At 54.4% G+C, this 23,496-nt stretch overlaps 9 protein-coding genes across 9 annotated transcripts; 2 read left to right on the top strand and 7 right to left on the bottom strand.

The window, feature by feature from the left end:
- Window positions 1–98: 98 nt before the first annotated feature.
- On the bottom strand, window positions 99–1,319 carry CTAM01_08234 (phosphomannose isomerase type I; the record flags this gene model as incomplete). Its single annotated transcript, XM_060524255.1, has 1 exon — window positions 99–1,319. The coding sequence occupies one exon, from the start codon at window positions 1,317–1,319 to the stop codon at window positions 99–101; it is 1,221 nt and encodes a 406-aa protein (XP_060381098.1).
- Window positions 1,320–2,577: 1,258 nt separating this feature from the next.
- CTAM01_08235 (uncharacterized protein) lies at window positions 2,578–4,023 on the bottom strand (the record flags this gene model as incomplete). Its single annotated transcript, XM_060524256.1, has 1 exon — window positions 2,578–4,023. One exon carries the CDS (start codon window positions 4,021–4,023, stop codon window positions 2,578–2,580), a length of 1,446 nt encoding a protein of 481 aa, XP_060381099.1.
- Window positions 4,024–5,459: 1,436 nt separating this feature from the next.
- CTAM01_08236 (uncharacterized protein) lies at window positions 5,460–7,588 on the bottom strand (the record flags this gene model as incomplete). The annotated part of the gene is made up of 2 exons (XM_060524257.1): window positions 5,460–5,658; window positions 5,919–7,588. 2 exons carry the CDS (start codon window positions 7,586–7,588, stop codon window positions 5,460–5,462), a joined length of 1,869 nt encoding a protein of 622 aa, XP_060381100.1.
- Window positions 7,589–7,886: 298 nt separating this feature from the next.
- Window positions 7,887–8,048, top strand: CTAM01_08237 (uncharacterized protein; the record flags this gene model as incomplete). Its single annotated transcript, XM_060524258.1, has 1 exon — window positions 7,887–8,048. One exon carries the CDS (start codon window positions 7,887–7,889, stop codon window positions 8,046–8,048), a length of 162 nt encoding a protein of 53 aa, XP_060381101.1.
- A 1,738-nt stretch (window positions 8,049–9,786) lies between these two features.
- CTAM01_08238 (uncharacterized protein) lies at window positions 9,787–11,775 on the bottom strand (the record flags this gene model as incomplete). The annotated part of the gene is made up of 1 exon (XM_060524259.1): window positions 9,787–11,775. One exon carries the CDS (start codon window positions 11,773–11,775, stop codon window positions 9,787–9,789), a length of 1,989 nt encoding a protein of 662 aa, XP_060381102.1.
- A 5,797-nt stretch (window positions 11,776–17,572) lies between these two features.
- On the bottom strand, window positions 17,573–20,002 carry CTAM01_08239 (uncharacterized protein; the record flags this gene model as incomplete). Its single annotated transcript, XM_060524260.1, has 1 exon — window positions 17,573–20,002. The coding sequence occupies one exon, from the start codon at window positions 20,000–20,002 to the stop codon at window positions 17,573–17,575; it is 2,430 nt and encodes an 809-aa protein (XP_060381103.1).
- A 495-nt stretch (window positions 20,003–20,497) lies between these two features.
- CTAM01_08240 (glycolipid transfer protein) lies at window positions 20,498–21,430 on the bottom strand (the record flags this gene model as incomplete). The annotated part of the gene is made up of 4 exons (XM_060524261.1): window positions 20,498–20,792; window positions 20,864–20,982; window positions 21,131–21,189; window positions 21,286–21,430. 4 exons carry the CDS (start codon window positions 21,428–21,430, stop codon window positions 20,498–20,500), a joined length of 618 nt encoding a protein of 205 aa, XP_060381104.1.
- A 278-nt stretch (window positions 21,431–21,708) lies between these two features.
- Window positions 21,709–22,074, bottom strand: CTAM01_08241 (uncharacterized protein; the record flags this gene model as incomplete). The annotated part of the gene is made up of 2 exons (XM_060524262.1): window positions 21,709–21,841; window positions 21,905–22,074. 2 exons carry the CDS (start codon window positions 22,072–22,074, stop codon window positions 21,709–21,711), a joined length of 303 nt encoding a protein of 100 aa, XP_060381105.1.
- A 240-nt stretch (window positions 22,075–22,314) lies between these two features.
- Window positions 22,315–23,448, top strand: CTAM01_08242 (uncharacterized protein; the record flags this gene model as incomplete). The annotated part of the gene is made up of 3 exons (XM_060524263.1): window positions 22,315–22,472; window positions 22,570–22,767; window positions 22,908–23,448. 3 exons carry the CDS (start codon window positions 22,315–22,317, stop codon window positions 23,446–23,448), a joined length of 897 nt encoding a protein of 298 aa, XP_060381106.1.
- Window positions 23,449–23,496: the final 48 nt, after the last annotated feature.

Genomic DNA, 23,496 nt, shown 5'->3' on the forward strand with positions numbered 1-23,496 from the left:
AGAACCCAGACCATTGCCTCATCAGGTCGCATTTCTCATATTCTAAATATGTATAATCTGTTGCGCATCCTCTACTGAAAGTCTGACCGCCAGGCCGATTAGACCACAGTCGTAAAGACCTGCATCTTCCCCTTGGTTTCCCACTTGGCCTCGATGCCGGGAGCAACAAAATAAATATGACCAGCCTTGACGTCAAATTTCTTCCCGTCCGCCTCAAGAACTCCCTCGCCGTCAGTGACGATAGCAACCGAGGGTCCTTCACTCGCCTTCAGAACTTCCGCCTTGCTGCCCTCGTCCAGATCCGTCTTCAACATGTCGAACTCGCTCAACGGCGGCGGATACACGACCGTACGTCCTTGTGTGCCGCGATCACTCTTCTCCGCAGGTAAAAGCACGTCATTCTTGCTATGCGCCATGAAAGTCAACGTCTTGCTGAACAAATCAATGTTGTTCCTGTCGCCGGGCGGACAGAAGCCCGTGTTGAGGACGTTGTTCGAACGAGCCATGCACTCCACAATGTCCCCAGACAGATAAGCATGAATGCCATCGGCAGGGATATACAACGCATCGCCAGCCTCCAGCGACAAAAAATTCATACACAACAGCGCAACCAGGATGCCGTTGTCGCCTTTACCAAACTGATCCTGCAGACGCGGCAGAAGATCCAGCACGTAACCGTTCCCGCCCAGCTCCTCGCGCGGGGTGCCGCCGAGAGCCTTTGAGGCCTTTTCGACAGTGTTTTCATCGGCGAGCAGAATGCGGCGCGTGACCTCCCGTAACGTCTCGTCCGTCCACCTAGTCGTCCCATCGGGGATCAGGTCGCGCAGGGCAGGGATGTTGAACACGGGCGAGATCTGGTCCAGAGGCTTGAACCCGGCAAAGACCTCAAACGGACCCAGTGCCACAGCAATCTCGGGCTTGTGGTTGGCGTCGGTGAAGTTTTCGGGGTCCTGCTCGTGGAGCTTGCTGGCGAGAGACTTGTTTGGGTGGATCTGGAGGGGTAGGGCTTTTGCGATGGACAGGATCTTGGGAAGGTAGGGGAGCTGGCCGTCGAGCTCGGTGATGACTTTTTTGCCGAGCAGTTGTTCCTTGTTCTTGTCTAGGATGTCCTTGAGGAGCTCGCCTGTCTCCAGTACGCGTGCGGGAAAGTCGGGGTAGTCGCCGAACCACATTTCTGAGTAGGCTTCATTGTCGTTTATTGTGAAGCCGCTTGGGGTGTTTTCGCAGAGGCGTGCGGCGAGCGAGTCGCGACCCTTTTTGCCCCAGTCGTAGTTGTTGCATGTGCCGCTTAGCTGGAAGACTGAGCTTTGTGAACTCATGGCGGTGGTTTTGTGAGTCTTTTCTCTCTTCTACTATTCTCTGAGGAGCTTCTGTTTCTCTTCTCTTCTCCAAGGTACTTTGGGTATAATTCTAGCGTGGTGGTCTTCGGTTGATGATCAGGGGTATCTTGTCTATAAGGTAATTTTAAGTCTAATTAGTGAGTGCGACGGTCTTCTTCTTTTGAATCTTATACAACGTGCATTCAGATTTCATATGGGAAGTAAGTGGTTTGTAATTCGGATATTAGGTGACCAGTTAGTGACGTCGAAAAGATTGACGCAACAACATCGTCATAGAAGTCTTGGAGTCGTCCGGCGCCCGGTCCCACTTTGCTGTGTCTCGGCGGGCCGTGGCGAACTCGAGGCCGGACCTGCAGCTCCGGTCAACGGTGAGGCAGCGGCAACTTCGGAAAAGCTAATGTATGTTGACTGATCCAGGCTAGAATCGCGATCTTTGGTAACTGATTAATTACTACATGTAGTTACTTAGGTCGGTCCACAATCCCGCACGCATAGTCCGGTTCGTGACGTTAGGCCTGATGGTTGAAATGGATGGTCTGACTTCACAACTCAACTACAGTCAATACACAAATCACGGTGGCTTCAATTGTAGCTTAGCGACTAAGATTTCAATTGGTTCAAAGCTGATTCCATCCATGGACCTATTCCAGAGACCCAACATGACCCTTTTATGTAAGCCGTCTTCTACTCAATATTGAGATGACCATCCCAATAGGCATTAGGCGACATTTGGCACATATCAGCTCGTACTCGATTAATGGTATCACCCCATCTCATTGAATTAGGTATAGAACAGTAAAGACAGGTATTCCCTCACATTACGGAGTACCAACCAAGAAAACGCTACGCCAGTTTTAAATTACCACTTTATTTTCTTCACTCATCACACCGAATCTCAAAAAACTCGGACAACTCAGCAAATCCAAGCCCAGACCCAGGACCATCAGGGCGACCGAGCATTGCGGGACTTTCTTCCACCCTGAGGCCATCGCCAGACCGATCAGGTCGGCCATCCTTCCCAGGCCCATTTCCGCCCTCGTCGCCTTTCCTAGACGAATACGACGAAGACTTGCCTTTCGACCTGTTCTTGCCCTTGCCCTCGCCTTTGCCTGTGCCCTTTGGCCCACCAGTCTGTTCAGAGTCATCACCGGCGCCTTTGGGATTGTCTAGGTCATCAGAGTCCCCTTTCCCACCAGCAGCGGCATGAAAGACAGACTCCTCAGCACCCAAAGAGAAGTTACGTGCGCCGGGAGGGACGGCCGCGCGCAATGTTGCGCGCGGCGTAGAGGTTGAGAGAGCGGCCGTTGCGAGAGGCCTTGGCCTTGCTCGCCTTGTTAGCCTTGCCCGCACCAGCACCGCCGGCAGCGGCGCCGGCGTTGGCAGTCCCGTTGTTCGCGGCGCCACCGGCAGCGGCGTCCTCGTCAGCAGCGTTGCCGTTGCCGGCGGCAGCATCTTCTTCATCAGCGGCGTTTCCGTTGTCTGCCGCGGCGTCCTCCTCATCGGCGGCATTGCCGGCGTTACCGGCGTTACCGGCGTTGTTGTTGGCGTTGCCAGCATTCTTGTTCTTGCCGGCCTTTGCGTTTCCAGCTCCAGCGTTCGCATTGCCTGCGTTCGCGTTTCCGTTGCCGGCAGCAGCATCCTCGTCATCGGCAGCAGCGTTGCCATTTCCGGCGGCGGCGTCTTCCTCATCGGCGGCGTTGCCTGCATTGCCAGCGGCAGCGTCTTCCTCATCAGCCGCATTGCCAGCGTTGTTGTTGTTGGCGTTGCCGGCATTGTTACCGGCGTTGTTGGCAGCGCCGTTGGCGGCGTTCTTGTTCTTGCCAGCCTTTGCGTTTCCTGCTCCAGCGTTGGCATTACCGGCGTTTGCGTTCCCGGCGTTGGCATTTCCAGCTGCGGCATCTTCCTCGGCGGCTGCGTTGCCTGCATTGTTGTTGTTGTTGGCGGCATTGCCAGCGTTGCCGGCGGCCGCGTCCTCCTCGTCGTCAGCGGCAGCGCCGTTGCCAGCAGCAGCATTTCCAGCATTGTTGGCGTTGCCAGCGTTGTTGGCAGCACCGTTACCGGCGTTCTTGTTCTTGCCAGCCTTCGCGTTGCCGGCTCCAGCATTGGCGTTACCAGCGTTCGCATTACCGGCATTGCCGTTGCCAGCAGCAGCGTCTTCTTCGTCATCCGCCGCAGCGCCGCCGTTGCCGGCAGCCGCATCCTCATCGTCTGCGGCCGCGTTTCCGTTGCCTGCATTGGCATTGCCGTTACCGGCAGCTGCATCTTCCCCGTCGTCAGCGGCAGCACCGTTGCCAGCCGCGGCGTCCTCTTCGTCCGCAGCATTGCCGGCATTGTTTTGGTTGTTGGCGTTACCGCCGGCATTGCCACCCTTGGCCTGGGCACCATTGCCCCCAGCACCGGCACCAGCAGCCTGCTGGCCACCGTTACCGCCACCACCGCGCTTACGCTTGCTGGCTTGGGCTCCTGCCTCGAAGACATTGATGACACCATCACCGTTGAGGTCGTCCGGGTCTCCGGCCGCGGCGGGGGTGCCGTTCGGGTTATTGCGGTCAAAGGTGGACTGGAGCTGCTGGATGAGTTCGCTGCCTCCGGCGCGGCGCTCGCGGCTGCGGGAGACTTCGGAGGCGGGCGCCGCGGCGACGACGCCGGCTAGAAGGGCAATGGCTGCTGTGGAGAACTTCATATTGAAGTGTAGGGAGAAGAGTGAGATATGGTAGTAAAGAGAAGGTGAGAATGGAAAAAGAATAAAGTACACGTGAAAGAACAACTACTGCCCGAGTAGCGTTGAAGAGAATGAGACTGGCTCAAGGGAAAAAGGAGAAGGAGAAGAGCTTGGTGAAGGATGGATCGAGGTGAGGGTGAAGAAGTAGAGTAATCGTTATCACCAGCGGCCAAGAAGCCATGCTTTATATCCCAACTTGCCAGTCGATTTCACCTCACAATTAAGGTCTGCCTACTCCATATGTTCCCCCTGTCTTTGCGCCTTCATCTGGTATTCTTGCGCTGAACTCCAGCCGCCCGTGGGTAACAACGTGACGGACCATGGAGTATGATGCCAATACCATCATCCCATGAGCCTCAGGGGAGAAGAACCCTCGTGAAACAAACCACCATTGGATCAACGGATCCGAGTCACCACTCTCTAACCATGGCATGTGCCAGACTCTCGGAGCGGCCTCTCAGATCGACCCTGCCTCCAACGTCTAAACTCCCCGGCACCTCGGTGTATTATGGCGAAGTCACCGTCAAAGTGACAGGCAAATTGAAGCCCTTGTTGTTGATGGCGGAAAGGTTGTGGGTTGGTCTTGGCTGAAGTTGACATTCACAGCTCCACCACGGAGACTTCTCCACAAAAGTTTCGCGTAGTCGCATTTCAGCAGTCTCAGGAGTTCGGTTTGTCTCAACATCCCTCCAGAAAAAGGTCTTGGCTAAGTCTTGGCTAAAGGGGCATTCTATTCCTCCAACTACCACGTCAAATAGTCTTGGCAAGTTTGCTCAGGTTGACAACATCCATCTGAACTATGAGCAAAGACAGAAAAAGCTCAACACGCAATGCGCCAAGCCCACCTCCAAAACGTTCGTCTGGGGTTCTCCTTGGCTGTCAGACTGCCAACTCAAAGTTGTTAGGTGACGCTCAACCCAAGTTCTTCCAGCTCATCCGATGGACGAATAAACGTCATGTGCCATCCGTAACTCGGGATGTCAGACTCCTGAAACATCACACCCCGGTACACAACCTCACCACATAGAAGAAAAAGGGGGTAAAGAGAGCACGGCCTAGGGGGAATAAGAATTTTTTAAACATTAACAGCAAATAAGCTCCAATATCACCATAGTAAGCTTGATTTACAGTGGACGGGGGGAACCACAACCCTGGGCCGGGGCGGCGGGGAGGAGGGAGGGGCCACGGAGGTCCAGCCAGCGGCTCGACTGATGTGATGGTGGATTGTGGGGGTTTGAGAACTATTCCGAACGATCGACTCGAGTGTCCTTGACAGTGAGGGAAGATTCCACCTCAAGTCCGGACCCAATCATCTTGGGCCGGGGGTTGAGTCGAGACCAGGCTCCTTTCCCGTCCCGGTTTCGGCCTTCGTTCTTTTTTGAGAGGCGGGCGGCAGATCACGTCGGGTTCTTGTCGTTCTCCCCGCCCCCGAGCAGAGGTGCGTCTATTCTTGGAATCTCCCTCGCATCTGCCGCTCGCTTTCTGTGGCTCTGGAACTCGTGATCGTCTGCGAAACCCGCGTTGATCACGTCTTGGTGCGGCATATACTCATCGTAGACCCATATTATGCCATCGAAGTCTGCGTTCGTGGTTAGGCTTGAGCAACATTGAGAGAGTCTTCGATGAAAAGAAGACGTGGACATAACTCGATGATTTCATGCAGTTTTCTTGCGTAAAGCAAGAAGAAGAACTTAGAGACCCTTGAACAGGAGTCCCACCATACTGCGTAAGTACGAACAAGGTAAATAGGTATTAAGGTACTACTTAGTATACATCATGAATGTAGAAAGGACAAGTCGTAAGACATGCCAAGAGCACGTCACCACTGGTGTGAAGCACCTCAGAAGCTGTAACACAGATCCCAAAGCGGCACCCGGGTACTGTAAAGCTCGCCGCTCCACCACTTTGTTGCGAAGCCAGTCAAGTTGAAGTAGAAGTCCGTCGCAAACTCGACCCCATTCTTCTCGGCGCAGATCAACCCGTCCTTGGGCACATCCACACTAACTTGTGCCACCTCGGCTGGCTTACTCGTAAAGTTACCGCCTCCGATAGTGCTGCTGCTGCTGCTGCTGCCGCCGCCAACGCTACCGCTGACCCCGAGATTCTGCTCTCCGCGCAGCTTGAACACGTTATCGAACCCTGGCGTCGCCGTGATGCCGGAGCTGAGATCGACCAGCCCGCCGAGCAACTTGAACGCCAGCTGCACGGTAACGTCCGCTGAGGCGTCGACGCGCACATCAGCCGACTCGGTGATGTTGGCGTAGCTGCTGTACTTTGGCTCCCACCCACTCGCCGACGACTTCTCCCCGTGCAGGAGGTCGAGATGAACGTTGCCCGCCGGCAGACTCACGCTCAGTCCCGCCGTGACGCCGACGGCAGCAGAGACGTCAAAGTCTAAGCCCACAGCGAAAGCCACGCCCGGACCGAGCTCGACGATACCGGGGACGGATACGAGGGAGTAGGATAACGCGTCCGGGGCGTACTTGAGCGCGTGGCTGTAGGAGGCGGCGACGTCGACCGAGACGCCGACGGCCGAGTCAAAGGTCGTGTCTAGGTCAAAGTACAGATCCTGCAGTTTGAAGCCCCAGAAGTTGTACTTTAGGTAGCCAGAGAAGGTGATCTTGGAGCTGAACCAGGCCTCGTCGGCTGTGATGTTAACGTACTGCCCGTCGCTATAAAGGACCGTGTTCTCGGCGATGCCCTCGGCGAAGGAGAGGGAGACGGACGGGTCGAGGGTGAGGCGCTTGGAGAGCGTGGCAGCCGGCAGGGAAGTGAAGGACATTTCGCACTCGCCGGCGATGTTGGTGAGCTCCTCCTTTGAAGCTGCGACCGTGATAGATAGGTCGCCCTTGCTGGAGGTCAAGCCCGTTGCGAGGAAGAAGCCCCGTTCAAATTCGGCATCGCAGTTGCCCATGTGGTTGGTGATGAGGATAAACCCTTCTTCGGCAGAGTCGGACCAGTCCTTGACAGCCTCGTTAAAGGCGTCGGCGGAGGAAAAGGAGACGGTGAGCTCGTCGTCTCCGCACGCGACGTTGCTGACGGCGTCGACGTGCTCGAGGACCACGGCGGGGTTCTTGAACGCGAGCTTCATGTCGATGGAACCTTGTTCCTCCGTGTCCGTGGCCGCGTAGTAGAGCGAGACATTTGAGGCCGGGACGATGTTGATGGGGTCTTTGGTGTCGATGCCGGGAGCGGCGGTGGCGCCAAAGGTGTGTGTTGTGTTTACAGCTGGACGAAGGGTCTCGGGCTTGACGGCGAGGGGCTCGTAGGCTGGGATATCCTCGATTACGTGCGCTGCTTGCGCGGTGAACCTCTCCGTGGACGTTGGCGTCGGGACGGTGGTTAGGGTTGTGAAAGAGGACGAGGGGGAGGCTGCTTGTTCGGGCTGATCGGGCATCTCGACGACAATGTAGGTGACGCGCTGGATGCCATCAGAGGAGCAGCTGCACCCTTCGGTATGAGCTGCTGCGCCGGAAGCAAGGAGCAGTCCGGCCAGGAAACGGCCGATTACACTTGAGCGAACCATGATGAGGGTATCGAAGAACAAGGTCAAGGAGGACCAAAGAGTGTTGGGTATTCAGAACGAATGTCGTTGGGGAAATGAGAGGACGCACAGCAACGAAGCTGGCCTGGCTGATGTTCAAAGAGTGACTTGGTGAGCGCGGAATCACCGACGAGATGCCTACAGCTTCAACATCGTGAGACTCGACAAGAGAGGCGGCCACTAGGCCTTATAAGGTGGCCGCTTGTCTCTTCTCTCCTTCCATCGTCTCTATCTGCATGCCTTGCTTTCTCCTTATCCTTACCCAAGGAGGATTAGCCATATGCCAGATCAGATTGGTGTGTCGGCAATGGCGCAGCTGCCGGGACGGAAACCGAGCAAGGTATCCTCGAACTTCGGGGAGCGCATCTCAAGCACGACTGGACGAGGGGAAACGCAGCCGAAAGATGGTGTGATGCCGCCTATTCGGGCTACGAGCCTATGAGGATATCTGGCTCTCGTCTCCATGGCAGGGATCGTTAGTGTAAGACGAAGGAGACAGAGGCGATTGGTAGTTCAATGAAATGCAACGTTGACGGATTAGCAGCCACTCGATTAGGTTATTCCCACGGCCACATGGTCTTGGATATTGTCGGATACTGTCCGGAGGTGGAGGAAACCAACGCGCTGCCCTCTTCATCCTCTCGTCGAGGACGGCTATGATAGCCGGAAAACGTGTCTTGGACTCTTGGGAACAATGCCGCTGACGGGCTCCGCGCGTCTTCCCCCAGGGGGATGACAGCACGAAAGGCACGCTTTCGGCCAGATACATCCTTTGTTGGTGATGGACTCATGGAGTCTTGCCCGTGTACGGACGATGCGCCGTCAGGTAGGAATCAGGTGGGACAAGAGTCAGGGTCCTACCAGGGAGAGGGGGAAGACGGGATCCTTTTCTCAGGACTCGATTCTATTCCCAAAGAGACCAACACGGGTTAAGCTCAAATGCCGAGCATGCGCGGTCATTGGATCCCTTGTTGATCATCGAAACTCAACTGGTCCCCTGATGATCTCTCATGTATCGATGAGAAGAAGGGCTTAATGGGGATTCCGTTCTCTCTAGCTCGGATAGAACCGCCCAATTAGGACGTAAAAGTCCACATGTTGATTGTTATTGGCTTGATGCTACCCTGTCATGACTGTTGGCTTTTACTCCTCTTGCTCTTTTAGGGTAGGGAAGCGGCCCCCAATGGCGGTCCGTTATCGTCGATTCGTCGCAGCGCGGTACCTTACAGTCTGACAGATGGTCGCCCCTGAGGCCAGCAGGATGTGTGACAGGGTTTATCCCGTGCCATCATCGCCATGTGGCTCCGCTGGTCTGCCCATTCGTGGGTGTTTAGGCCGCCTCTTATTTCTTCGATCCTTGGGAGAGAGAAAGTCAGGACTAGCTTCAACTGAGACAAGTTGACCGTTGGTATCCGTTGGTAGGAAAGTGATTTCTGAGAGGAATCCCTCTGGTCTTTGGTGTCCATCTGGCTGCTGACAAAGAGAGGATTGCAACTTTAGTTGGTTCTTGTCTACAATCAGTTGCTTATGAAGACCATCGGCGGGTCTATTGGTTCGGAACTGGCCGTTAGCATCAGTGTTAAGGTGCCGCTTTGATCTCAGCGAGGTCGTCGCTTACTGTTTGGTTCTCATTTCCCTCTTCATCTTCCCCCCATCGTTTCTCACAACTGCGCACGACTCATCTTCCATGTTCATCACATGGCTTTTCCACAACACTCACCTGCCGGATTCCGAATCTCTCGCATCTCATCGCGTCGCTTTCGGTCATGTCTATAATTGACCTAGTCAACTGCTCACTTGGGACTAAGAGGCCCGCAAAATAAAGGACATGGCACACGAACGTAAAAAGCAAATTGGGAGGCGCGCCGGAATACTGCCGATGATGAACTGAGTCTTTGTTCAATTTTGCTCAAAATCGGCCAGTGGCCTTGACTCGCTCTTCGTATTCCCTCGATCCAAGCGGATGAGCAAGGGAAAAGAAGATGCGAGGCGGGAAATTTGTGTACAAGTCGTACATAGTATGTACATGAAAACTCATCGAGCTACACTCTCTTCACCTTGCTGAAGAGATGTACTCAATGCTGCTACTCCCAAACTCCGTCTCTCTTACACTCTCCTCTCGAATCAACCTGATTTTCATCATCCCCACAAGGTAGGTTTGCACCAGATCATCTACTCATTTATGCGGTGACGTAGACGGTCTTGATGGTGGTGCGGGTGCTGCACTTGCCGCTGTGGGCAGGGGCACCAGTGGGCTTGGGGCCGCGGGTCTTGGTGCGGGTGCGAGTCTTCTTGGTCTTGGAGGCAGCGCCGGAGGGGGTGGCGGTGAGCTCGGGCTTGGCCTCGGAGACGGTGGTGCCGGGGACGGGAGCGGCAGAGGAAGCAGGGGCCTGGGACAGAGTCTCGAAGATGGGGATGGGAGCTCCGGAGGGGGCAGAGGCGGAAGCAGCCGGGGCAGAAGAGGCGGGGGCCTCAGCGGGGACGGAGGCAGCCTGGGAAGAGGTAGGGACGGCAGCAGGGGCGGAAGCGGAGGGGTTGTAGGCCGGGCCGGAGATGGTCTCGAAGATGGGCTCGGGGGCAGTGCCGGAGGCGAAGGTGGGGTCAGCGGAGTTCACGGCGCTGGTGGCGACGGCGTCAACAGCCTCGGTAGTGGAGGGGGCCGCGGCGACGGGAGCGGAGGAAGAAGCGACGGCGGGGGCGCTGGTGGCAGGGGCAGCGGAGGAAGCGGGAGCAGCGGAGGAAGCGGTGCCGGAGCCAGCGCCACCAGTCATGCAGGCAAAGGACATCTTGGTGACGGGGGAGCCGGTGACGGGGCCGTCGAGCTTCCATGTCATGGAGACGTAGGGCCAGCAGATGCGGCCGTCGGACATGGTGACCATGTCGCCGGCGACGTAGGTGTCGTCGGAGCTGATGACCTCACCAATCTTCTTGCCGTCGCTGCCGACCATCTGGAACTTGGTGCCAGCGAAGGTACCCTGGCAGCCCATGGCGTCGAAGGCGCAGGTGGGGGAGGAGATCTCTTCCCAGGTGACGAGGGCCTTGGAGGAGTCAAAGGTGGCGGCGTGGGCGTTGGAGCAGTCGTTGGAGCCAGAGGTCATCCAGTTGACCTGGGAGTCACCGTCGGCGGTGCCGGCAACGGAGGTAGCCTGAGAGCCGACGAGGGTGTTCTTGTCGGAGAAGAGGGCGATGGCGACGTTGCGGTTGTTGGTGCGGTTCTTGGAAGTGGTGTAGCCGGAGCCCATCCACGAGTTCTCGGTCAAGTCCATGGCGCCACGAGAGACCCAGGAGAAGATGTACGAGTCGGCACCGATGAAGCGGGCGAGGTTGGAGTAGGAGCCGGACATGCCGCCCATGGCCTCGTTGGCACCGCCGTTGATGACGTGCTCGTTGGAGATCTTGACGTTGTCGTTGGTCATGCCCTGGGACTTGGTGTTGAGCCAGATGGCACCCTGGTCCTCAGCGCAGATGGAGGCGAAGGGAGCGGCGTCAGCGGCCTCGAAGGCGATACCCGTGTTGTGGGAGCAGCCCCAGCTGGAGGAGGCGCCGGCGATGGAGGTGAGCTTGCCGGCGGTGTCGACGTAGCGGATGGCATCACCGAAGTGACCAGTGGCATCGCCCTGGTAAGCGGTGACAACGATGTAAGCAGCGTAGTAACCGGCCTTCTCGGAGAAGACGAGGTCACCGTTGACGTCGGGGGAGGCCATGGCCTGGCTGCCGTCGACGTTGGGGCCACCGAGCCAGGTCTTGAAGGTGGGCTCGGTCTTGCCGGTGGTGTAGCGGTAGAGAACAGCGATGGCGACGTCGGTGCCGGAGCCGGAGAGGACCTCGTTGGTCATGAGAGCGAAACCATCGTTGTGGGCGACGAGACCGGCGGCCTCCTTACCACCAGAGACGGTGACGGGGTCACCGGTGGCGGCGAAGGTGGTGGGGTCGATCTGCTGGACGTGGACGCCCGTCTCGGAGGAGTCGAGGTACGCGAGCCAGGCCGACTTTCCGTCGGGGGAGACGGCGAAGGGGGTGCGGCGGTGGTGAGGAAGACCGGTCCAGTAAGCCTCCTTGATGGGGTTGAAGGACTTGATAGTGGCGGTATCGACGTGCTTCTCGAGGGAAGACGACGTCAGCTGGGCAACGGCCGCGGCCGCGAAGCCGAGGACGGAGAAGAAACGCATGTTTGCTGGTTGTATATAGCAGTTTAGGAACTTTCAAAGTTCAGTAAATGATCGTGTATGTTTCGTTTGGTAGCTTTGTGAAAGGGACTAGAGCCTTTGTTTGAATGAGTGAATGAACGAATGTCTGGAAAAAAGAATGTCGGTTGGGGCAAGGAGATGGTCAACAATCCCTTGATCGCAAGAAGAAGAGAAGAGAGGAAGCCTTGGTGTCTAGCTGGGAGGTGCGGTGTTTGCCTCCATTTAAAGAAGACAATGGCGCGAATGGAGCCGTTCAACAAGATCCATATTGCCCATATTGGGAACCCGCACCACCACTACCACCAACATGGCCAGCATAGACCAGCATCAGGTAAGGGGGGTGTGTGGACTCTAGTCTCTGGAGATTTCGGGAGAGCACCGCCGTCGCGGTGTCAGTGTCAGTCATAGACAGGCAGAGAGGAGTCGAGGACGACAGGGCTAGATTGCTAGACGAGGACCCAATAGAGTATGTGGTTCCTTACTCTGTACGTACGGAGTAACCCCTCTCTGTAATCTGGATGGGCGTATGTGCGTGTAAGTCGATTGCACACGATCCTGGGCTGGTCAAATCTCCCTGGCCGTTTCACCACAGCAAACGCGGCGGAGGATGCAATTTCGACTGTTCCCCACCCCGTCCATCCCGGGGCCCGGGGTGGCTTTGGCTAGTGTACATGGAGTGGCCAGCGGGCTAGAGTAAGACTCTCTCACTCTGGATGGAAAAGCTATGGAACGCCAACCGAGAAGAAAAGAAGACCAAGACGGAGTGGCGGTGGACAGACCAAGCGCTAGAGTTTCCGGGACTCTGGGCAAAGAACCGTCGTTTACACTGTGAGTGTAGGGACCATTGAAGATGCTTTGGGTGGGAGATGACGGCATTCGACTTCCCTGATACCATCGACCACTACGTAAAGTACTCTGTATTAAACTTCCGTTGTTTCTCTCAGAGCCAGCCGTCGTCTCGTTTCCTCCCGTGTCCGCCAGGTTCACCCCCAATAGCCGACAGCGTTTCCCTAGAGAGGTTCATCTTGGTAAGCTCTGATTTTACACACTAATAACCGTACATTCAAGAGCCCACGCAATGGATAGACTTCTGGAAGGGATTGTCATGCAGAAGCTCGGATTCGCGGGTGGCTGCTTGGCCTGCCTTTAACACCCGATCTTATTTCTCAACTTCAGACGACGGGCCTCTCGGCTCATGGACCAGGCCTTACACGAGGCATAGTATCCGTGATTCCGTCCAGCGAAACTGCAAAGAGACTAGGCCATCGCTACGGAAGTACGGGGCACCAAAGAAGAGAACCAGCCTGCTAGCGCCTATCGGTCTCTTACCAAGCGTACGGTCAGAGACGTATCACTCCGTAGCGTACGCGGGAAGGGAGAGAGAAAGTTGACTGTGGAGGGAAGACTCCAAAGTAAAAAAGCACCACCACTTTCAGCGCCTCGGCCTCCCGCCCACTCCTTAATTCATGTCAAACAAGTGGATGGTCCAGGGTCACCGTAGCGCATTCCACCAATGAGCCACCGTCTGCAGATCGCTTGGTTTCAAGAACCTGGTCTCGACATCCCACTCTTCTCGGTCACTGTCTTCTTCTTTCTGTCTTTTTGTTTTCGTCTGTCAGCTCTTCCATGGATTTACAAAGGAGATAGTGCTTCAAGGCTTGGGAACATTCCGAAAATCCGGGGAACAGGGCACTCGACTTCCAGTCTTCCGCAGCTGCAGACTCACAGCCATCGCAACTAAATAACTCAGCCGTAAAGACAAGCTCTGTCAACCCATGATCCATCCGCCATCAGCTCATCTTCCAGCTTCTTGATTAAATCATTAAATTTATCTTGTTGGCTGCTGGCCCCCTAATCAGTCTAGCGCGTATGGGTTCAACATTGGGGCCTAGGCTTTGGTCTGCCCGGCTGCCGTCTGTTCTCTTCTCGGTTTCTCTTTCCACTCGCTTGCAGACGCTGCGTGAACGTCCTGTCTATCCCTTGTCACAACTGTCAGCGCTGACGGGGGTTGCCTTGACGCTTCAGCGTTTACCCGAGTCGCAACTAGATTGGCGGTTCATGAGTGTTGCTATGCGAGTTGGGATGATGATTACACTTTTTTTCTCTCTCAAGTTTTTGTTCTTCCCGCCTTTTTCGTATTCATCTCAACTTGAATCGATTCCCGTTTCTTTGTCATCCACACGAATCTCATCACACACCATCATTTCGATTCCCGAGTAAGGTATGAGTTGAGAAACAAGCCTCTCTCTGACGAACTATGAAGCCATCCACAATTTTGAATCTCATCAACGATCGTTTTCAACCACCTTTTGAAGCCGACCAAACTGCATCCGTAGATGAACTTCAAGAAGAGCGGTTCCATCTCCATAGTTACTGAGTGATTACCTATCCATTGCCGGACTGGTGGTTTCTTTTCTTGTCTTCATATATCACCAACGCTTCTCTAACAGGACCCCAGGTTATTGACATCACCTCGCCTCAAGCCAACCGCCAAAAAACTTCCCGACCCATACTCTGTGATTCCATGGACCACCATGCAGATAGCCGCCTTCGCCCTGCGCCTAGCTAGCATCGAGCATCCCGTCCTAAACCGCTGCAAATCCCTCAAATCATACAGTCAGTTCATTGAAAATCCCCGAAATTCTAGACCTCCTCTTCCTGCCGCAGTCCTCCTCTTTCAAGAATAACGGGTCACGGCCCACGACAAGGCCAGTCAGACTGCCAGTGTCGGTCTCCAAAGAGGATTCTCGCCTAGGACTCAAGACCCTTGTCAACACGAACCTCCCGCCCCTGACGCTAATCCCAAAATCATTTCGAAATTCTCCTGCCAAGCACCCCCGGCTCCCACTCCCAACTCCACCAGCCAACAAAGTTGTAACGCCTTGGGGATCCAGTGTAGGCTTGGCTGGGCGCCGCCGCCGCCGCCGCGCCTCTCCCGCGCTTCTTTTCTCAAACTAAAGTGTACCCGTACGAAAATACCGACAAAACCCGGAACCGTGATTCGTAGGGTCTCTTTTGGATCGTCATGCTGCTCGCTACCCTTTTTTCGACGTAGTATTCCGCCCAGTCGATCATATTCGTCTGGATCTTGGTTATGTCTCCCAACAATTAGACTTTCTCTCTCCGTCATTGGTGATTTGCACACGGACGCCTCAAAAAGAAGCTAGATATAGTCTTTCACCTCAAGCATGGATGGCACTACGGAAATTCGGTTCGAGTGCAAAGGTGACAGACAGCTGGGACAACTTTCCCAGCTACCTACATCACAGTATATCCGGAAACCAAATCCGAGCAAATTCCCCAAGAACTCTGTTCGGCATTTCATGCCGATGAGCGGATACCCCTCCGGCCCGGGGCACAATGAGAGCAAGAAACAGCGGGTAATCTCACGACGCCCTCCCACCTTGCCAAATGCGCAATCTTAGCAAACATATTAACCTTTGCACGCACCTTTTGCTACCTGCTCGCTCGATTCTTTTACTGCGATGGAACAAGGCCCATACAGGACCAATCTCTAGATCACCTAAAACTTTATCTCGAGGCAATTCGCCACGAGTCAAGACTCAAGAGGCGAAAAAAAGAAAACTGCGTTTTCCCGCAGATTACCATCATTTTTGTTGAGTGTATAACCTTTGACCCGGCGGCCATCCGCAGCTACCTTCACTCTCGCTACAGCCCCAGAACTTTCATATAGATGGTCACAATCCCTCCAGGTCCTCTACGCATCTCAACTGCGCAGCAGCCCAAGACCCGGGATGCAGGCGTCCGTACGGAATGTCGCATACGAGATAGACTGCACTGTGGGATATAGATCTCATCAGGTTCCACCAATACCATCCTTGTCCAACTCTTTGCCTAAACATCAGTCCTATAATTTGCCACTACTTTGTCATGGGATTACTCTGGAGACAAACTACGGACACACTCTCATTGCAGGCGCGCGGATGACGTCCGAGCCTGACTGATCGAAGCTTTCTCCCCTGTGGCTTTCATCTTCCGCTCGATCGCGGGCTACTCCGTAATCAACATAGGCCCCCATTGTTAATTAGTACTACGGATACTCGCACTCGGGCAAGCAGGCAGCCTGTTGGTAAGTTGATGCAACCTGTTGGCCGGGGTCCGAAGAGAAGCCCGACGTCAGTCAAAGATCCCAGGCAACGATATTGCCTCGATCTCTAAAAAAGATTGTCATCTCATGACAACACAGATATTCTGCAACGTTCTGTATTGGTTTACTATCGAGCTAGGAGTCAGAGATGTTTGAGATCTCAGGGCAATGGCTCCTTCAGTCGACTTTCTGTGCTGGGTCTTCCCTGAGTACACATCACGCAGCCGTCCGGATGGTATCAGCCGTTTTTCCCAACGAAGCCATACATAATAGCTTCACCATATGCCTTGTGTAATTGAAAGGATGGCGGTCCACGAACATATCCATCTATCTCTTCTCCAGCTCGGGCGTTGTCTGTTGGTTTCACGAGATATTCAGTATCCTCTCATTTCCCCTGCAACGGGCGACGGTTACTGACTCAGATCAGATGAACAGATCTCATCGAACGTCTGGACAAAGCTATCAAAAGACCATCACGAAATGAAGAGGATTACTTCCTTTCTCAAAAGAACCCAGCGGGAGCCCCTCTATGAATTTCGCGAGAGCCCGAGTCAGCCCTGAGAGGGGGGACCCCGTCGCAGATCGACACTTTCTCAGATGACCTCCTCGATGGGCGGTCTAGATTCTCTGACATCTCATCGGAACCCTGACCCCTGTCAGGTCTGGTGGAAAAGCGTAAGCGACATCGAAAGTGATGGACACATGTATTTCCGCCGGCTTCGCTGATGAGATCAAAACTTCAACATCCATCCCGCAGAGCTACATAGATTGGTCGCCGGTCATGTTTCCTCATCACCAAGCTGGCTGTGACCTTTGGTGTTCCCCTTGAGAGTTTGGTCGAATATCGTCCAGAACTTAGATTCGTGACGATGAGGAATTTGATCTTTTTCATTGCTTGTTCGCTCGAGCTCTCTCTCCCGTGTTGCTGATGCGAGAATATCCGAAGCATTCAAGCATGTGAGCACTTGTTCATACTCCCTCAAGGTTTGGAACATCTATCAGAAATTATTGGGTCATACAAGATCTTCAAGTTTAATTATCCTGATTTTCAGTGGGAGAATATGTTCAATCCATATACTAGGTTCCCTCGCGACAAATTGAGTGAACACATCCCCGCCGCAATAAGCAACGTGCTTTTCAACAACGTGGCATCCTCCATGTTGTGCTCGTCCTTGCCGACTTCAGAAAACACTAAGCAGCCGCCACGGCCATCTTCTACTCGTCTTCGATCATGGACGCAATACTATGGATTTTCCACACAGAAACCATCTTGGGGGCTAACACTGTGGATCTGGCTCCTAATATTGTCCAGTAGTCATCGTGTTTACAATATCTAATATCTTTGCGAAAGATAACACAGAGTATTCTCCACATGATAGCTCAAGATCCCATCGACAAGTGGTCAAAATTATCTCAAGCTCCTCCAAGATTGCTCCTGTATCTCGTGTTGGGCATCTTGATGCAACACGAAAACCTAACTTAGATGAAGAAGAGGAGGATATCAGACTGCGGGTCTGGACTGATGGATGTTTCTATGACTAACTACCTGCACTCACTAAACTATACATGTTGCATCACTTCACACTTCTGACGTGAGAGATTTGGAAAAATGTTTTGACTTCTTAGATCTCGTCTACCTACAGCCTTCCGTTCCTGAGAACAGAAAAACTTCTACGGACAACGGCCGTATGTCTCCAGCCTCGCCTTGGGCCGGATATCTCCAGTCTCCCCTCCAAGTCGCTTAATCCTACGAAGAAACCAACCTTTCTGGGCCGTCGCCCTCGCCCAGTCCAAAACACTGTACCGAATCGTGTCAGGACCGGACCCGTCCTCGCCAAGGTTCACCTCACCATCACGTTCCATTACCCCCCTGGGCTTCAAAAAGGGCAGCACGTTTGGCGTTCGCAGCAGCGCCGCAAAGATCCGCTTCCTACGTTCGTCAGCATCCCCCCTCAGAGCCTCACGTAACCCTCCCCACCGCGTCACGAGCTCTGAAGGCACGGGAGCCTCTTCATCCAGTTCGAACATAAACTTACCCTCGAAGTTGAAGAGCGTACATGCGGGCAGCGGCATGCCGGGCTGCCAGCGCTCAATGTTACTGCCGATGCCGTGCGTCGACCACTCTGTGCCGACTTGCTCCACCATACGCGCCCATTCGGTTTCCCGGGAGTGACGATATCTTTTTGCTTGTTCTTGATGCGCTCTGGTGAATACACCACCGAACAGTACGTCCATGACCTGGAGTTCGTCCTCGCGCTTGACCTGAGCGCCGTGTAAAAGGAGAAGCTTGACGGCCGGAGCATCGAGCCAGAACACTGCATAGTGGAGGGGCGAGAAGCCTTCCTTGTCGCACAAGTTCGGGTCGGCGCCGTGTTCCAGAAGCCACTTGAGCAATTTTGGCCGGTAAAAGTTTGCGTCGCCGAGAGAATGGTCGAAGCGGTGGCCTAGGAGAGCCAGGAGCGGCGTGATGTAGAGCGGCTTTATGATGGCGTTGATCTGATCCTTACCATCTTCTACCAAGTCGAACATGGCCTGTGGAATCTCGGGATCGTCCGAGAAAGGATGAACGAAAAAGATTTGCAGAGGGGTGAACCTACCAAAGTCGCCGGTGTAATCACTGTAGTCACTCATCCAGAATGATCTTGAAATCCTGTGCATGAGATCGCTGCTTGGGAACCCAAGGGTAAAGTTCCCGTAAGACGATACTGCTTCGACAGCCAGAGGGTGGCTTATTAACAAATTGAAAGCCGCTTTGATGGCGCATGCTGTTTCCTCATTGCTCTTATAGTGTGCTTCCAAGAGAAAGTAGTCAGGTAGAAACAAATCGTGAAGGGGTGTCACCTTATAGAGCTCGCTATCCTTCACGGACTTACTGCCCTTCATCTTCTTCCTAGGGCTCTCCTCAAGACATGCCCCGAGTGGGTGAGCGCCTAATTCGAGCAGCGTTCGGATGTGAGCGACGTTGAGCTGCCTACATGCGAGATTGAGAGCTGTCTGAGGGATCTTCCGGAGACGTCCATGTTGAGGGATCGGAGGTGGTCGTAGGTCTATGCTAGTCGTGGTCTCTTCCAACTTAACGCCCTGTCGGACGAGCTCTCTTATTGCAGAAGAGCAATCTGTCTGACGGAGACAGACAGCATGGAGAGCATTGAGGCCGAACTCGACAGGTGTATGTAGCGGCGCACCTGCTAGGGTCAGTTTGCGAACCATATCGCCGGAGACGGCGTGATGAAGTACCGGAGTATTCATATGGAAGCTAGTTATGCCTCCATGGTCAAAATCTGCGCCTCGATTGATCAACATGTCCACCAAATCGACATGGTCTCGAGCAACAGCAATAGCAAGGAAGAGTCCATGCGGATCGGAAATCTTGGTCAAGAAGCGTGGTGGGAGAGACCTGAGAATAGTTTTGGATATGGTCAACGCGTTCTCGGGAGCCAGCATAGCGGCATGGAGGGGCGAGGGCTGCCCATAAAGGTCTCTGTCAAACTCATACAAGCCAATACCTGACTCTGGGCTTGCAGCAAATGGACGCGGTTCCCACCATGAACGATGACGGGCGGCGAAGCTTAGTGCTGGATTAGCCCCCTTGTGTAGAAGCAGGTCCACGACTTGAGCATAGCCTTTAGACGCAGCCACCATGAGTGGTGTCCATATAGACGGCTTTAGGCTGTGTGGGACGTAGTCCGGTTTAGCTCCGGGCTTCTCAAGGGCCTGGCGGAGGAGAGCAACGTTGTTGTGCACTGCGGCGTGGTAGACGGCCCTGGGGTTTTCGCTCTGAGCGTCCCACCGGAGAGCAATGTCGTTGATCGCTTTGTGGTAGTACTTATTGACCATGCCCGCGTTGAGCATGGCCATTGTGGGATGCATTTCCTTGGCGGCTGATATGATGGTGCTTGAAAATTCTACATCCCTCAAGTCCCTAATAATGGCATTCTCAACGTCGTCGTCGGCGGGCAATACGTATGTTTCTATCACGTACTCTCGCCCCTTTGTCTCGGCCTGAAACTGGCCGAGCCATTGAGCTATCTCAAGGTACAATTCTGCCGGCAACTGAATTTGGAACTTGCTTTGCTCGGTGACTTGGTCTGGAGGAGACATATTGCAGTATGTTTGAAGAATCAAAGGTTGCTTTTGTTGAAGAAAATCGGATGGGGTGATGAATGGGGTCTGAGTGTTGTCGCTGTGTGGATGTTATCTGTTATGTGTCTGTTGTGCGAAGTAAATGTCCATGAGTGTGCTGACAAGCCCTGTTAAATACGAAGGATGTTTCACGACTCTCGACATTGTGTACTATGGCTCCAGGAGAGTTCAAAAGTGTCAAAGGTGATTGTGTAAGCTCGCCATTGTTCGATTGCATAAAGCTCAAAGAAAAATATTTGGTTCAAGCTTCGAGGTTGTGATTCATTTCTAGGCTGCGTAAACTGGCTCGTGGCTGACGATGTACTAGCATCGCAGCGGACACTGACAGGACATGTTGTTCTTTCCATCATATCGTCATTGTTCGTTGTTTATTTCTCTTTCTTTTTGGTCCCCGCTTTCTTTGGGGGGCCTTTGATTCTTCTCGGTCAGCGCGCACAAGAGCATTGTTTGCGCTTACCACTTGGCGTCCTTGCTGGCGAGGAAGCCCTTGAGGATGCCGACAACCTTCTCGAGGGAGGCGAGGTAGACGCGGAGCTCAGCGGCGACCTTGTCCTGGTCGGAGCCGAGCTTGGCGTAGAAGTCCTTGCGGTAGGGGCAGGCGCTCATGGCGGCGCTGAAGATGGGCTTGACGAGGAAGCTGTGGTGGGGCTTGAGGGTGGTGGCGTAGGCATTGCGGAAGGACTCGGAGAGCTCCTCGGACTCCTTGGCGACGTTCTGGCTCAGGGCGATGCAGGTGAACTCGAGACCACTGGCAGAATGGTATTGTTAGTTTTGGCCGCTGCGTTGTCGGTGATAAAGGGAGCTCAGAGGCAGACTTACCGAACCAGCCAGAGGAGACCCTCGGTGGCAACGTGCTTCTTGGTGGCCAGCTCGGCCTTGACGAGCTCCTGAAGGGTGGCGGACTCGCCGGGAGCAGCCAGCTGGCGCTCACGGATTTTCTGTACATGGATAAGTCAGGCATTGTTCGTCAACGTCTTTTGGATGTAGTTGTAGGAGGAATATGGTAGTATCCGAGCTTCGTGACAAGGGATGATTCGGAACATGTGGTAAAGGGTGTCGGGGGTATCGAGAGGAGTGAAGTCGTACCTTGATGTTGCCGCCCATGTCGCTCTTGACGGGACCGAAAGCAACGCCTCCAAGGGCATCTAGAAGAGGGGATATTCGTTAGAGACATGGAAACCATCAAAGGCTCGGTGTCTCCTCTGGTGTTGAGAGAGAGCAGCCGTGCTGGGGGAACATACCGAAGATGGTGGTCAGAGACTCGGAGGCATCGAGGAAGTCGGAGGTAGGGATGGCATTCTCCTTGTCGGCGTCAGGCTTGACATCGACAAAGGACTTCTTGAAGGTGTCGAGGTAGGTTCCTCCGGGAGGGATCTGAGCGGCCATTGTGTCTGATGTAGGGGGTTTGTTGATGTGTTTGAAAGATGTGTTTGATGAGAGAGAAAGAAGAATAGGAGAGTAGAAGCGTAGAAGAAAGGGAGGAGATGTAGACAGGTAAAGAGCAGATGTTCCAGGAGCTGTTCAGACGAGAAGCGAAACCCAAAAAAAGGGACAGGACGGGAATCGAGGGGCGGTCAAGCAAATGGCCCCCCGGGAAGCCACGCATACGCAGCAACCCGGACAGCAGTAGCAGCACCACCGCAGCAGCAGCCAGCAGGAGCTTCTCATGGGCCATGGCGGGGACCTCTCCCTGGAAACCCCACCACCTGGGACCTGGACCGCCCATTGGAGATCCAACGCGCTAAGCCCAAGCTGTCACAGTGGGGTTGTCGGATCCACTTGACCGGCTGCTCGTTCCTGATACGTCGGTACAGTGCGGATAATGATTACCCCTCATTCCGTTCAACCCCAATCACGTGCGATTGGGACAGTGCATGGACGCATGGGGCACAGTCCATCGCGGGGTCGCGGAAAAAGGAGAAGGCGGAGCTCCGTCCAGTCGGCCCTCTTCCCTCTGCCGTGCCGCCGGCTGCCAGGGACTCCGCTCGCAAATCTCCAGTTCGTAGATGAGGGACCACTGTGTTTCTCATCTTGAGATGCTCCCTTGCGTGTATTTTGGTTTGATCTGATATTGTATCTTGCCTTCGATGCCTTGGTCTTCTCATTGCTAGTTGCTCACACTCTGTCGTCTAAGTCATATTCGTACATATCTGCACATATTCAAGTACATTACAGACAATACACAGCGGGACGAACCGAATCTCCAAACCCATCTCATCAATTGAGACAGTTGTCTTGTGGTACGATATCATAGCATCAGAGATACAAAGATGGCCGTGGGAACAACAAATCACCAGCCTCTGCCGGACACGGCACAGATCAAGTCCACAGAAGCCGAAAGACCAGAGAGACGTGCAGTCGTCACCACCATAAACTACTATGACGACCCTGGAGATGGAACCCCTCCCACCCCAATCGTTGTAGGGGGGTAAGGCCGCTTTCCAATATCCATGTCTTCAAGACTTCACATTTCTCGAGTACCGTGTCAATAGCTCGAAGTACTCATGCCTTTTGTTCAATTCCAGTCAGAAAGTCACGAATGAGAGGAAAATGACACCTCGCACCGTCACCGTCACCGACATCAGAGGCGAAGAGGATAAGTACACCCTCGACACCCACGGCTTCCAGTACGTCCGCCACACTAGCGTTGAGACGGACTTTACAGACGAGGAACGGGTCAAGGGCGTCTACTATCCCGAGATGGAGAAGCTGTACAAGGAAATGTAAGTCTTGCACGCTTTCATTTATCCAAGCCGGCCGCAAAGTGGGCAGCTTTTGGGCGGTGTAAGGTTTATTATATACACCAGTGGGGGCCAACTTTCACAATTGAGGGCCCATGCTCACCAGGGGTCAACACCAACAGCACGGGAGCAAGCCGGGTCGTCATCTTCAACCACCAGATCCGCCGCGGGCCGGCAAACTGGCACAGCTTAGGCGAACGCAACACGGAGCACCGCGGCCCCCTGCACAAGGCGCACGTGGACCAGTCCTACGACGGCGCCGTCATGATGGCGAGGCACCACCTCGGCGCGGACGAAGCCGACAGACTCATCGACAAGGAGAAGCGCCGGTTCCAGATCATCAACATCTGGCGGCCTATTGCGACGGTGCGGCGGGACCCGCTGGCCGTCGCGGACGGGACTACGGTCGCGGAGGAGGACCTTGTCCCGGGCGCGATTATTTATCCCCGTCACCGGGCCGAGACGTGGACGATTAAGCCGAATCCGGCGCACCGGTGGTACTTTTTGGATGGGCAGAAGCCGGATGAGGCGTTGTTCATCAAGTGTTTTGATTCGGATACGTCGGTCGTTCGGAGGGCTGCGCATTGTGCTTTTCGGGACCCGGAGATGGATGAGATGGAGTGTCGGCAGAGTATCGATATCCGGGCGTTGGTGTTTCACTAATGGGTTGGGAAGCTGGAATGATGGACGGTTGTCTTGTCATGGTTGTCT

The sequence above is a fragment of the Colletotrichum tamarilloi genome (genome assembly GCF_030869305.1).
Source record: "Colletotrichum tamarilloi strain Tom-12 chromosome Unknown Scaffold_28.1, whole genome shotgun sequence".
Taxonomy (NCBI): domain Eukaryota; kingdom Fungi; phylum Ascomycota; class Sordariomycetes; order Glomerellales; family Glomerellaceae; genus Colletotrichum; species Colletotrichum tamarilloi.